We start from the raw sequence: 15,228 nt of genomic DNA, 5'->3' as shown, positions 1-15,228 counted from the left end.
TGAAGATGAGAAGAAATTCTTATTCTGTCTCAGAATTAACAAAGGAAGTTCAGAAGAGCCTCTCATCATCTCAGGTTGACCTTTTCCTACCCTGGGCAGCCGCCATCTCCCAGTGTGTGCCCTGTTTAGGTACTGATAAAGAGGAGGGGGTTTAACTTATCCTCCAGCAGCGTTGCTACTCTGTGTAAACAGCTAGCAGAAGGTGGGAAGGCCATGGGAGCTTGTTAAGTGATTACTTCGCTAATTATGACTTGTGTTAGGAAGACATTTAATAGGTGAAGTGCCAGAAACCAGTGGCTACCACAGTTGTCTTATTTCTCCATATTTAGTTGGTCCAGACTTTCAGGCCTGGGCCCCTGCAACGTGGATGTTTGACTTCTGTATACAGTGGTTATCTGCTTTTTGAATATACACAAGATGCCATGTCTTATTATAAAGGTTAATATTTCCAAATCGCTATCAGAATTAATGTACTGAGTTATAAGTTTCCACTATATATCCAGAATATTTTTGATAGGTGCGCAGAGGGATTGAAGTAATGCTATGACTGCTGCCTAAGGAAAAAAAAAATCATAAATTATAACTCTGGTTTTGAGTTAAGAATAAAATTTTGTCTTTCTGTAGATACGGGTTAGTGTATAGATTCTAAAATGTTACTGGTTGGGTTTTTTCCCCCCTGTTTTTTTTAAATCTTAGAGTTTAGTTTCTAAAACTTTGGCCTGGCTGTGGTTCCCTTGGAGTTTCTGGGTGGCACGGTTAACGTGCTTGACTACCAACCAAAAGGTTGGAAGTTCAAGTTCACCCAGTGGCACCTTGGAAGAAAAGCCTGGTGATCTCCTTCCCAAAAATCAGCCACTGAAAGCCCTGTGGAACACAGTTCTCTGACACACATGGGGTCACCATGACTTGACAGCAGCTGGTTTGGGTTTTTGGTTTTGGTGCCTCTCCTGGGCAGGTCTTCTTGGTTTGGCGTGTTTGTCCCCTGCCCCTATGGTAACCTGTCACATTCACCTTTCACAGAGCACGTGGCAGAGATCGTCACTGAGGTCCCCCCAGATGAGCCTGTGAGTGCGGCCCCAGATGAGCGCATCATGGAACTGGTGCTGGGGAAGCTGGCCACTGCCACCAGCGACAGTGGCTCTGTTCCAAAGTAAGTCCCGCCTCGGCGTGTGGTCCATCTTGGTGGACAAAAAGCAGGCAGCTGACCTGATGGGGAGGGAAGTTGCCTGCCAGGGGCAAAGCCTGGTGAGAGGGGAATGGCAGTATTTCTTGTTTTCTGAACTCGTAGGCCTGGGAAGCAGCGGTGACGTATGGAACTCAGGTGTTCATAGTACATCCACTGTGATAACAGCGTCATATTTGAACGTCAGTAACTTAACACCTAGCTCTGGGTTTTGTTTTTTCTTTTTGCGAACAAGGAAAATACTTCTTTCTCCCTCAGCTATTATTCTTCGTTAAATTTTTACCCTGAAGTAAAATTTGTGCTCAGCTGCAAATGGAAAGGTTGGAGGCTTGAGTCCTCCCAGAGGTGCCTCAGAAGAAAGGCCTGGCAATCTACGTCTGAAAAATCAGCCATTGAAAACCCTATGGAGCACAGTTCTACTCTGACACACGTGGAGTCACCATGAGTTGGGGCTGACTTGACAGCAGCTGACAACAATATGTAGTTGGTGAACCGGTGGACATACTGAAAAACGAGACCGAGTTGATGTCACAAGGAATGTTGCCTGTTTATACTCTGCTTTATTGCCAAGACGGTTTCAGGTGGCTTATTGTCAAAAGCACATTTCATATGGAGAAGAAATTTTTAAAAATCCAGTCAGGAAAAGTATAAAATAGAATAAAATGTCAAAACCAAGTGAGAAGAACAGAACACAAACGTACTTACTCTAGGTGAGGCACGAATTGAGCTCCATGCATCCTGGTGGCCGGAGTAAAACACATCAGAGGTGTGGCTATTACAGAATAAATTCATTAATGGCTGTTATATAGTCAAGGTGTCTTTCCCTGTTGGATGCTGTCTTAGTCATCTAGTGCTGCTATAACAAAAATATCACACATGGATGGCTTTAACAAAGAGAAATTTATTTCTTCACAGTAAAGCAGGCTAAAAAATATTTTTTATTTTAAAGTAGGCTAAAAGTCCAAATTTAGGGTGTCAGCTCCAGAGGAATGCTTTCTCTCTGTCGGCCTTCTCATCAGTGTTCCCCCAGACTAGGAGCTTCTCTGTGCAGGGACCCCGGGTCCAAAGGATGCACTTTGCTCCTGGCACTGCTTTCTTGGTGGTATGAGGTCCCCCTGTCTCTCTGGTCACTTCTTTCTTTTATATCTCAAGAGATTGCCTCAAGACACAATCCAGTCTTGTAGACTGAGTCCTGCCTCACTAACACGACTGCTGCCCATCCTTCCTCATTAACATCATGGAGGCAGGATTTACAACATATAGGAAAATCACACAATACCAGGAATCATGGCCCAGACCAACTGATACACACATTTTTGGGGGGACATAATTCAATCCATGATAGATGCCCTGACACCTGGGGCAGTGCCGGAGCCCATTCCTACAAATCTCCCGTGTAGGCTCGGGCTTAATTGGGAGGTTGGGAAGGAGGCTGGCTCTAAGACGATTGCAGCCTTGGGCTTCTGTGTTCTCCAGCGACCCCGTCACTCTCCTCCCTTTAAGCGGCTGGCGTGTCTCACCTGGCAGGTTCACGCATCCCCCGCATAGCACCATCAGCCTCAAGAGGAGCCTGATCCTCTCCAGCAGACACGGCATCCGGCGGAAGCTCATCAGGCAGCTGGGTGAGCACAAGCGGGTCTACCAGTGTAACACCTGCAGCAAGGTCTTCCAGAACAGCAGCAACCTGAGCAGGCATGTGCGCTCGCACGGTGAGTGTCCCATCAAGGGGTCCCTTCTGCGCTGTGGGAGACAGGGGTGATTCTCTCCCAAGGTGGGTCACCCCCAATGTGGAGGGAGAGAGGGCTCTGTAGACCTTTAAAAAAAAAAAAAAAAAAAAGCCACACTTCAGTGATTCAGAGGTGGTGAACCCGTTTTTTAGTCAACGCCTGAATAGTGAATCAGCTTTCTGTTGGTTGGTTTCTTAGGTGACAAGCTGTTTAAATGTGAGGAGTGTGCAAAATTGTTCAGCCGCAAGGAGAGTCTAAAACAACACGTTTCTTACAAGCACAGCAGGAATGAGGTGGGTGGAAACGACCCCAGGGTTCTCCTTCTAGTTCGTGGAGGAAACAGAGGGTTGAGTCTAAATAATCACGTTGGGAAGAGAAGAAAGGAGAGAGAGCGAAAGAACAAGTATGTGCATGAGCGAGCCCGGTGAGGGACGTCTGTTGCCTGGGGCGTTTGTAGACCCATGGGCTGCACAGTAGCCCACCCCTGCCTGCTAAGACTGACAAAGGCGGGGGAAGGAGTTTGGGAGAGCGGGAGGTTGACATCTGGAGTACCATGACCTGGATATAGGATTCTCTTTCTAGGGCCGTTGGGTGGCAAGAGTGAAAAATTTGCTGTGCTCCTAAATAGAGTAGGCGGGTAGTAGTGGGAAGAGCTGTAAAATATACGCACTTCAGAAAATGCCAGAACAGTACACTGAGCGAGCTCGTTCTCCGTCCTAATCTGGTTCCCGGTGTCCTCCTCCTAACCGTGCTCCCTGTTTGAATCCAGGTGGACAGTGAGTACCGATACCGGTGTGGGACTTGTGAGAAAGCCTTCCGCATTGAGAGTGCCCTGGAGTTCCACAACTGCAGAACAGGTGAGAGGGTACCTCCGTGCGCCGCCATGACCTTGGGCGTCTCTCTGACTCGGTGCAGCTTTGATTCCCGGGCGTTGTTGTTCTTAGTTGCCATCAAGTCGATTCTGACTCATGGTGATCCCTTGTGTGTCAGAGTAGAACTGCTCTGTAGGGTTTTCAGTGGCTGAGTTTTTGGAAGCAGGTTGTCAGGCTTGTCTTCCGAGGTGCCCTGGGTGGATTCAAACCACCGGCCTTTCAGCTAGTAGTCTTATGCTTAATCGTTTGTACCGCCCAAGTGGATAACCTGATAGAAACCATTGAACTTTTAAAAAGAAGTTAAGATTATTTTAATGAACAAACCTTGCCTCTGGCGTTTCTCTCGGTTCATTTTGCTTCGAAGCAGTTAGCACTTATGCTAAAGATACACCGTGGAAACTTCCGGTGTCAAAAGGAATTGAATTCTTACTTCCTGTCGGTCTTCCATCGAAATGCCATGTGGGCTCACATTTGAGGCCTTTGTTGAGTGGGGGTTTCCATCCTTGCTAAGAATGGTGAGCAGCGTATGGTTTGTTACAGAACCCTGTGGGAAGTACATAAAAAGGTCAGGATAACAGCTCTAGAAGGAGGTTCTTAGTGACGCTGATGGGTCATGTGCTCAGCTGCTGACTGAAAGGCTGGCAGTTCGGATCCATTCAGGAGCTTTGAAGAAAGGCCTGGTATCTATTTCTGAAAAAAATCAGCCACCAAAAACCCTATGAGCACAATTTTACTCTTACACACGTGTGGTCACCAGGAGTCGGTGCCAGCTCGACGGCAACTGGTTTAATGGCTTTCCAAGAGAGAGTTTTGCCTCAGCCATTGGAGTGATGTTCCTTAGTTATTAGCTGGCCTTGACTCATTTTTCTTGCCAGCATCCAGCGTAGGACATTGTTGATACCTTGCAAAAATCATTTTTCTTTGACCCTGCTCTGTCCACCAGTCTCCAAGAGTAAAATGAAAACTCATTCCTGTCCCGCCCACATGTGAAGTCACAAGCTGCCTTGCTGTGACCAGCCTGCGGAGAGAGGAGGAGGCGTCTTGGGTCCGGCAGAGTTTGCAGCTGGCTGTGGTGTAGCAGGGAGGCGTTCCTACAGGAATCCAGTGGTGCACCCCCTCTCCCTGCCTCTCTGCAGACCCTCCTGGGTGTGCCATGGTGGAGCCACACACCTCCCAGGTCCCCATGGTGGTCATGGCAGGAGGCCAAGCGCCAGGTAGTGAGGGTGACACTGCTTTGTGTTGTGTGTCCTGAGGAGTCATGGCAAACCTGGGATGGGGCACCAGTGGCGGTCGGCTCAGAGACCTATCAGGTTAAACCATTATACCAAACCCCTTTCTCACTGATCACTTCGTGTGCGTCCCTGGATCTGTGGTGGCAAGCCGTCCCCATATCCCTCCGAGAACCATAACCGGCATTAGCCAGGTGGGAGCAGCCCAGCCACCAGCCTGCCTGCCTCCGCAGTGGCTGCTGGTGTCTTGGTTTTGTTTGTTCCCATGTTGAGGGTTCCTATTTGAAAACCTGTCTTGTTTCTCTGCCCACGGGCCTTTGTCCCCATGGCAGGTCTTTTGTAAGTCTTGGTTTGACCTAAGCTTTAGCTGCTCTAGAGGATAAGGGTCTGCGGTGTGAAGTAGCCTCCAGAAACCTCCAGATGATTTTTCAGTGTGCCACCACACCTGTCTTCTAAGGCCTCCCCTCCCTAGGGTTCCCATCCACCTATTCCCATCTGGTGTGGTATCCGTCAGACGGACCAACCTTCGTTTTGTTAACTGTGGTCAGGGAGGGCGCCCCTTCAGCCGTGGCAACACATGTTCCAGGTAAGTGAGGTGATGGTGGCATCAGGACTCAAGAGAGGGCACGTCCCATCCCAGTGTCTTTTGCCGTGGGGAGGAAGGCCTCTGGGCCATCATCTCAGGTAGAGGAAGAGAAGCTGTCCACTTTCTATTTTGAATACTCTCTCTGCCCATGAATGAAGGAGAACAAAGTAAAAGAAGTCGAAGCAGCAGTTGCTACGTGTCAGTTGAAAGTTCTGTTACATCAGATGTTTATCTTTGTTCGTTAACCCGTTGCCGTTGAGTGGAAGCCGACTCACAGCGACCCTGCAGGACAAAGTAGAACTGCCCTGTAGGGTTTCCGAGGCTGTACTCTTTACGAAAGCAGGCTGCCACGTCTTTCTCCCAAGGAGCGGCTGGTGGGTTAGAACCGCTGACCTTTCAGTTAGCAGCCGAGTTCTTTAACCACTGTGCTCCCAGGGCTCCTTGTTTGTCCAGCAAACAGAAGTAACTGAGCAACAGTACACTGAAATGCAATTTCCTTCCCCTGGGATGCTCTCATTTCAAAAGTTAGAAGTTTTAGGCTGAAAATAACAGGATACAATCTTGAAACTGAGCTTATTTGCATAATATATTGTTAGCATGGTATTTGTCAATACTTTTTATAGCACTGAAGTTATGAGAATGTTTATCTCCCACAGACCATTATACTGAGAATTTGTACAACGTAAGGGAAAGTGCTCTAAAATGTGGAGGCTGGTGGTTTTTTCTCCAGCTTTGGCTCAACGGGACGAGTCTTTGTATTTATCCCCTGCAGTGAGACAAGCTGTTGATGGGACTCATCTGAGTGTTCACTCTGCTGCCTGTGACCTTAAAGACTGACAGAGAGGAGCAAAGGCTGAAGTCCAGGCCCCCAGGCAGGCTGGTTCCCTCGAAACCCGCTCCCCTGTTTCCGGGGAACCCATGTACTTGCCCTTCGTAACTCACCCTCTTCCTCAGGCCCAGGGACAGGCACCTGATGCAAGTTGTTACATTTTATTAAAGTGAAAACATAGACCCCACAGCAGCGGGACCATTGATAGAGAAGCGCTGTCATTGGGATCAGGTGCCTTCTTGGACTCCTGATCCACCAGCATCTGACACCTGCGGTAGGAAATCCACCCTGTGATGTGGCCAATTAGTCCCGCACCTGCAAGGAAGGCGGGCTCACCTGTGCTGTCCCGCATCTGCAGGGAGGGCGGGCTCACCTGTGCTGTCCCGCACCTGCAGGGAGGGCGGGCTCACCTGTGCTGTCCCGCACCTGCAGGGAGGGCGGGCTCACCTGTGCTGTCCCGCACCTTCAGGGAGGGCGGGCACACCTGTGCTGTCCCGCATCTGCAGGGAGGGCGGGCTCACCTGTGCTGTCCCGCATCTGCAGGGAGGGCGGGCTCACCTGTGCTGTCCTGCACCTTCAGGGAGGGCGGGCACACCTGTGCTGTCCTGTACCCGCGGAGAGGGCGGGCTCACCTTTGCTGTCCTGTATCTGCAGGGAGGGCGGGCTCACCTGTGCTGTCCCGCATCTGCAGGGAGGGCGGGCTCACCTGTGCTGTCCCACATCTGCAGGGAGGGCAGGCTCACCTGTGCTGTCCTGCACCTTCAGGGAGGGCGGGCACACCTGTGCTGTCCTGTACCCGCGGAGAGGGCGAGCTCACCTTTGCTGTCCTGTATCTGCAGGGAGGTGGGCTTACCTTTGCTGTCCCGCACCTGCAGGGTGGGCAGGCTCACCTGTGCTCCTTAGCAGGCCCAGGTTGGATAGAGAGCATCTTTGATTTGATGAGGTGGCACTGTATGGGTGTGGCCCCTTCACAAAGCAAGGTGGTGGGTGCCCTTGAGTTTGATGGTCTCGTTCTTAAAAATTCATGTGAAGGAAATATAGCAGAGGAAAAAAGGTCCATTATTTTAAATTGCATCATTAAATTATCTACAAGACCAAAGATAATGAAGTAAATGGTGACAAATTTAACTGGATTGAGTAGTATGTAGCCATTACAATAACTGTGGAAACGTTTAGCCTAACATTTAGGAAGCATACATCAATGCTTGTTCCCTAGGACTGCGTAGCTACGTGCACAGACCACCAAACACTAAGTCAGAAAAGCACGGTGAAAGGAGTGGGGTCGTGTGGGTCATTTTACAGTTTAGAAAAGAAACCCAAGCAGTGTGTTGGGCTGTGCAGCACCATCCAGGTGAGAAAGGCTCTGAGTCAAGGCCACACCGTGGGTCCAGCTGCCACTGCCCCAGTCTCCAGCTGTAGGAGCTCCAGGCCCGGCTGACCCAGCTCACCCAGAGGAAGCCGTCAGGGCTGGGCCGCGGGAGCACCGCTGGCTCAGGGGAAGCCAGGCAGAGGAGCTCAGGGGGTGTCCTGGGTGCCTGGAGGGAGAGTTCCCACGTTGGGGGGTATATGAAGTGCGACATGGATGGATGGGGCCCCAGGTAGAGTGAGGAAACCACAGTTTGGCAGCTATTGGGTGAGAAGGGCTTGAAAGGTGGGGCAGTGGACACAGGGATGTGAGCTGTGCCTGCAGGCTTGGTTGTGTGCGTGTGTGTGTGTGCGTGTGTGTGACTGAGAGTGTGTGTATGAGTGAGTCTTTGAAAGTGTGTGAGAGCGTGTGTGCAACTGAGAGTCTGTATGTGAGTGTGTGTGATTGTATGTGAGTGTATGACTGAGAGTGTGAGATTGAGTGTGAGTTTGTGAGTCTGTGAGTGTGTTTTAGTGATAGAGTTTATGAGAGTGTGTGTGACCAAGGGTCTATGATTGTGCATGTGAGGGTGTGTGTGTATGACTGAGAGTCTGTGGTTGAGAGAGTGAAGGTGTGTGTGTGACTGAGACTCTGTGAGTGTGGGGCTGAGGGTGTGTTTGTGTGTGACTAAGAGTCTGTGATTGTGAGTGTGAGGGCGTGTGTGTGTGACTGAGAGTCTGCATGTGAGTGTGTGAACGTGTATGTGCGAGCGAGAGAGTGTACGTATGTGTGTGGTGTGGGCATGTGGGTATCTGCATTGAGTGTGTGGATATCTGTGCATGTGCCAGTGTGTGAATACATGAATGCCTGTGTGAGAGAGTGTGAGTTTGCGTGAGTGCGTGTGGGATGTGGAAAGGTTTCTACGAAAGGGGAACCTAGGAACAAGACAGATGTATTTAATGGTGGAAGAAACTTGGGGATATTTACCTGCCATGGGGAAGGAGTCTGTGGGAGAGACAGCAGGGAGCAGGGGGATTGTTGGTAGCGTTGATGGAACCTGCTCTTGGGAAAGACGGGTAGGGGGCAGGCTTGCTGAGGAGCCGGCAGAAGGAGGAGCCTGTCCGGGAGGAGAGAAGGCCACCGTTCCCTTTAAGGTCAACCCCACCGACCTGGGGCCTGAGGACATGTGGGGCCAATGGCCACAGCCACATTTGATGGAGGTACAGAACCAAGGACAGTGTTGGCTACTGCATTTTTTGCAAGGAATCACCCCTGAATGCTGTGGGGGATGTTTGGCGTGGGAGGGAACAGGGCTGACATAGTTTGGCAATAACAGGACGTGAGTTGTTTGTTGTTACAGCTGAGAATGAGCATTCTCAAGGGCATCATGACCCACCTTCTGCGTGGCGGGTCATTGGGTAGATGACTGAAGACAGGGCAGGGGTGCTCTTTCCTGGCCACGTTGCCCTTTGGGCTCCCTCCTGTCTTTTGTTGCTTCTTGCCATTACTAAGGCACATGGTGGACTCTGTGTGAAATGCTATTTCACCTTGACATTGTTTGTTTGTTTGCTTTCTGGACAGATGACAAGACATTCCAATGTGAGATGTGTTTCAGATTCTTCTCCACCAACAGTAACCTTTCCAAGCACAAGAAGAAGCATGGGGACAAGAAGTTTGCCTGTGAGGTCTGCAACAAAATGTTCTACCGCAAGGATGTCATGCTGGACCACCAGAGACGGCACCTGGAAGGTGAGTGCGCCGCCTGGACTACGCTCCTCAGTGGACGGTGGGGGGTGGTGAGCTCTCCTGCACCTGGGGACGGATATGTTGACACAGCCGCTTTGGAAAGCAGTTTGACATTGTCTTATCAGGAGCCTTAGGAATGCCCATCATTAGATCCAGAATCTTCCTCTGGGGATCTGACTCGGACACAGAGATGTGTTGGTGTACACAGATGTTAATAGTGTTGTGTATCAGAAACAACTTCAGTCACTAACCAAAAGGTTGGCTGTTCAAACCCACCCAGTGGCCGTGCGGAAGAAAGGCCTGGCCATCTGCTCCTGAAAGGTCCCAGCCGTGAAAACCTTATGGAGCAGTTCCGCTGTGTAATACAAGGGGCCACCACAAGTCAGGGGGCTGACTCAGCCGCAGCTAACAACCTCAGTAGAAAAAATTGAAAGCATCCTAAATGTTCCACAGTAGGACAAGGATTAGTGAAATAGTCATAAGGTTGGATGTTACACAGTAAATTCAGAGTATTTTTTTTCCATGAGTTTTTAATATTGTGGGAAAATGTTTTTCCTATTAAAAAAAAGCAGGAAAAACACTATATGAAATTATGTCTGTGATATGCTCTCAACTGTATGCTTAGAAGAGAACATCCGGGGTGGTTGTTGTTGGTGGGGGGGTCATGAGTGGCTTTCCCCTTGTTCCATATCCTCTTCTGTGTTTCCCATTTGGCCTCTAGTGAGCGTTTATCGTCCACTGGGCCCCTGGGCGACGTGCTGCCATATGTAGCAGGCTTGGGGTACAGGGGCAGGTGAACTTACGAGATAAAAGCAAAAGCAAAAAAAAACAGCATTTACTCTACTCATGGCAACTCTGTGTGTCAGAGTAGAACTGTGGCTCCGCAGGGTTTTCAATGGCTGATTTTTCAGAAGCGTATCACCAGCCCTTTCTTCTGAGGCACCTTTGGGTGAACTGGAACTGCCAGTGTTTTGGTTAGCAACCCAGTGTGTTAACCGTTTGCACTACCCAGGGACTCCATGAGATGCCAAGGGCAGGGCAAAGATGAATTTCCACAGGCCAGTTGTGTCTGGGGAAGAGTGAGGCAGCAGGACAAGGAGTAAGTCGGGAATGGGATCGAGATGCAGGGGTGTCCTGCATGCCCCTCAAGCGTGTTCACCTTGCAGAGCAGACCCAGGAAGTGGATAGCTAGACTTGAAAAGCTCCGTCCACAGTAGTCGGAGAAGCTGCTTGAGTGCAGACACCCCTCAAGGTTCCTAGCACCCCAAGGCCCTAGGTGGAAGGTTCCATACAGACCCTGGTCCAGAGGTGCTCGTAGTTTTCTGCTCAGACAAGCCCTCTGTCTTTTAGAGAAACAGAACCAGTACAATGTATGTATGTGTGTGTATCATGAACCAATTCCTTCCAGTAAATCCATATCACTCGTCCTGTCTAAATGTGTGTGTGTGTGTGTGTGTGCATATACATAAAACCTGTTGCTGCTGAGTCGATTCTGACTCATAGTGACCCTATAGGACAGAGTAGAACTACCCCATAGAGTTTCCAGGGAGCACCTGGTGGATTCGAACTGCAGACCTTTTGGTTAGCAGCCATAGCACTTAACCACTATACCCCCACGGTTTCCTATATATATAGAGAGAGAGAGATTGGTTTATACATAGAGACAGAGAAAGAGTAATATATAAAATATTAGATATATAAAATACCTTCTTCAGTATGTTTAGAGAGGGAAAGATATTAATGGATTTACTTCAAGGAATTGATTTATGAGATAAATGTTGTTGTTAGGTGCCGTCGAGTCAGTTCTGACTCATAGTGACCCTTTGTACCACAGAATGAAACACTTCCTGGTCCTGTGCCATCCTCACAGTCGTTGTTATGCTTGAGCCCATTGTTGCAGCCACTGTGTCAATACATCTCGTCAAGGGTCTCCATCCTTTTTGCTGACCCTCTACTTTACCAAGCATGATGTCCTTCTCCAGGTACTGATCCCTCCTGACAACATGTCCACAGTATGTAGGATGCAGTCTCACCATCCTTAACTCTTTGCTTTTCAACACCTTAAAGAAGTCCTTTGCAGCAGATTTGCCATGTGATATATAGGGTTTTTTTTGTTTTGTTTTGTTTTTTTATATAGGTATAGATATATGTCTGCCTTAGTCATCTAGTGCTGCTAAAGCAGAAGTACCACAAGTGAATGGCTTTAACAAAGAAATTTATTTTCTCACAGTTTAAACCCTTTGCCGTCAAGTCGGTTCCGATTCATAGTGACCCTACAGGACAGAATAGAACTGCCCCATAGTGTTTCCAAGGAGCGGCTGGTGGATTCAAACTAGTGAACTTTTAGGTAGCAGCCGAGCTCTTAACCACTGCGCATCAGGGCTCCTCTCACAGTTTAGGAGGCTAGAAGTCCGGATTCAGAGCACCAGCTTTAGGGGAAGGCTTTCTCTCTCTATCCGCTCTGGAGGAAGGTCCTTTCAACACCTGTGGGCCCAGTTTCCTTGGAGATCTCCATATGTCTTGGCATCGATCTTCCCTAGGTCTAGGAGGTTCTCAGCTCAGGGACCCCAGGTCCAAAGGATATGCTCCATTCCCAGCTTTTCTTTCTTGGTTATAGTGATGTCCCTCTATCTCTGCTCGCTTCCCTCTCTTTTTATCTCTTGTAAGATAAAAGGCTATGCAGACCACACTCCAGAGAAACTCTCCTTACATCGGATCAGGACTATGACCTGAGTAAGAGTGATGCATCCCACTCTAATCCTGCCTCATTAACCACAAGGAGAGTGTAGGATTTACCACACATCCCAAAATGGAGAACAATCACACAATACTGGGAATCACGGCCTAGCCAAGTTCACACATATTTTGGGGAACACAATTCAATCCATGACAATATCTTCTATCTTACTGGTAAATATATATATTTAGAGAGAGAGAGAAAGGTACTGATTTATTTCAAAGAATTGGCTCACCCTGTTGTAGGGGCTGCCAAGTCCAAAATCCATGGGTCAGCCAATAGGCTGGAGACACCTGCAGGCTTGAGTCCTAAAATGCATAAGTCAGGAAATAGAAGAGTGAGGGAGTTCCAGCAAAATATCCATTCATGGTCTGGAGGCAGAACATACCCTCGGGAAACTCCCTTTTTGCTCTTAAGGCCTTCAACTGACTGGATAAGGCCCACCCACATGGTGGAGGATGATCTCATTTACTTAAGACCGATGGATTTCATCACATGTAACTACTCCATAACAGCAACTAGACTAGTGTTTGGCCAAACTCCTGGGCACCACAGCTCAGCCAAGCTGACCCATAAAACTAACCATCACACCCTCTTTAAAGTTAGCATTTTCTCTTTGGTCATCCTGACTTTTGCTCTAAAAGCAACTGCCCTCTTGCTGACCAGCACTGAGTAACTACCACACTCACTGACCACAGCATCTTTTTATAAAAGTTTGAGGAAAAAAAGAAAGCCGTTTTTAAAAGAATTGCAAATGAAGTATATGGTTGTTGAAAAAAAGTGTCAGATTAGAAAGTCACGTATAAAGTATAACTAGATCCATACCAATATGCGTATAGGCATATCGTTGTACCTCTTTTAAACACAAGACTGGAATCCCAGCCTGCATGACTTTTTGCACCTTGCTTTTTCACCTGGTACATAAAGATCCACAGCTTTTTCCTGTTTGATCTGCACATGGCGTACACAGGACCTCTTGTGTCAACCTATCTCAAGTCAAACTGGACTCCCACTTAGCGACTGGATGTAGGTATCCCTCCTTCTCCAACACACACCAGCAAACGCTAAATCTCCTCTCTGACACCAGCTGCCCTCACGGCAGTTCCTTGTGTGATCCTAACCGTCAGAGCTAGGTCTCATAAGTTAAAAGAGCACAGTCCTCAGTGTAACCCAGGGGATATGCTTGTTCTGTGAGTTTTTTCTTCATATTGGAGTGTAGTCTAAGTACTTCCTCAGACTTGACGTGGGGGCTGTGCCTTGATGTCACTGGTCTCTTCTGGGAAATGTTGAGTGTGTCTCACGTCCAGTGGCTGGAGTGTGTCCGCGTTAACACAGCACTGATGCCACATTACTCAGGGGTGTTCCAGAAGCTGACCTGAGAAGGGCTTTTCTCTCCCTCTTTTGTTCAGAGACGACCTGGTTTGTGTATTTTTTTTTCCATTTTACTGTGATAAAATATACATAACAAAAGTATGCCGTTTTAACTGCACAGTTTATTGGCATTGATTATGTTCCACGTTGTGCAACCATCACCAATATCCATTCCTAAAAGTCCTTCATCGCCCCAAACAGAAACTTAATACCCCTTAGGCAATAAGCCCCCTTACCCCACCCCCTGGTAAAAAAAAAAAAAAAAAAAAAACACTCATGCGGTCTACTTGATTCCGACTCATAGCGACCCTATAGGACAGAGTGGAACTGCCCCATAGGGTTTCCAAAGTTGTAATCTTTCTCTCGTGGAGCAGCTAGTGGCTTTGAACCGCTGGCCTTTTGGTTAGTAGTTGAGCATTTAACCACTGCGTCGCCGGGGCTCCTTCAGCCCCTGGTAACTGCTGATAAGCTTGGTCTCTATGCACTTGCCTAGTGTAGGTATTTCACATAAGCAGGATCCTATAGTGTTTGCATTTGTGTCTCATTTGTTTCACTCAGCACCGTGTTTTCAAGGTTCATCCACATCGTAGGGTGTATCAGGACCTCATTTCTCTTAATGGCTGAATGATATTCCACTGTATGGATACACCACAATTTGCTTATGATAGGAACTTCTACAAGTCTGCTTTGATTCCTCTTATGAATAGCACGCCCTAAAACCATAGAGATTTTATTATCAGCTGACTTTGCACTCTGGTCCTGATTCAACTCATTTAATTTGCACAGTATGAATATTTGTGACCTTCTAATAAATATGCCTGCCTACTTACAGCCATCTGAGAGAATCATGACTTTGCCTTGAGCCTTTAGCCTGAGTGAGAATACCTCCCTTGATAGTAGCTCACCCTAACTCTTCCATATTATAAAATTCAGAAGGCACGAAGCCCTGACGTTTCCAAATGTCACTGATGGGAGATCTGGGTCACCCGTCCGGCAGCCTGGCATCACGTAGGCACCCTTCTTCCCCGTCAGCTCCCAGCCACCTGAGAGCCAGCCGGTCAGGAGCTGTGGTCAGTTGTGGCCATGATGTCACTTACACCCCTGTGTATCAGTCCCTCCACTCCAGCTGGGAGGGACCCTGTGCTGAATCAGAACTGACCTGTGTTGATGTGGTTCTCATGTCCTGTCTCATGCTGGGGGGCTGGGGGTTTCAGGAGTGAGGCGGGTGAAGAGGGAAGACCTGGAGGCCAGCAGCGAGAACCTGGTCCGGTATAAGAAGGAACCTTCTGGATGCCCAGTCTGTGGCAAGGTAACACTCCGCTGTCAGTTCTGTCGTCTGTAATACAAGCTCATTGCTTTCTTCAGTGAAAACTCAGAGTGTTACCCATAGAACATTGAGTGGAAAACATATTTGGCCTAACAGTGGGCTTTTGGGGGGTCTTAAGCTTAAGTGTCCACCTATTCCATTACTTGTCATTGTGATCTTTTAAAAAAACAGACACAACAAAATATATACCAATGTAACAATTGTTACACGTACAATTCAGTGACATTGATTGCATTCTTCAGGTTGTGCGGCCATTCTCGTTGTATCGTTTTTCAG

At 48.3% G+C, this 15,228-nt stretch overlaps 1 protein-coding gene across 5 annotated transcripts in view; it reads left to right on the top strand.

The window, feature by feature from the left end:
* PRDM15 (PR/SET domain 15) overlaps positions 1-15,228 on the top strand; it is a 124,226-nt gene that overhangs the window by 75,089 nt on the left and 33,909 nt on the right. For all 5 annotated transcript variants that reach the window (XM_064279486.1, XM_064279488.1, XM_064279487.1 and 2 more), the window contains 6 exons: positions 1,021-1,150; positions 2,711-2,892; positions 3,109-3,203; positions 3,680-3,767; positions 9,353-9,520; positions 14,840-14,934. In XM_064279486.1, coding sequence (XP_064135556.1) covers positions 1,021-1,150; positions 2,711-2,892; positions 3,109-3,203; positions 3,680-3,767; positions 9,353-9,520; positions 14,840-14,934 — 758 coding nt within the window. The remainder of the gene's footprint in view (positions 1-1,020; positions 1,151-2,710; positions 2,893-3,108; positions 3,204-3,679; positions 3,768-9,352; positions 9,521-14,839; positions 14,935-15,228) is intronic.

The sequence above is a fragment of the Loxodonta africana genome, chromosome 2 (assembly GCF_030014295.1).
Source record: "Loxodonta africana isolate mLoxAfr1 chromosome 2, mLoxAfr1.hap2, whole genome shotgun sequence".
NCBI lineage: Eukaryota > Metazoa > Chordata > Mammalia > Proboscidea > Elephantidae > Loxodonta > Loxodonta africana.
The sequence above is the reverse complement of the archived record's forward strand: the minus strand, read 5'-3'. Positions and strand labels throughout refer to the sequence as shown.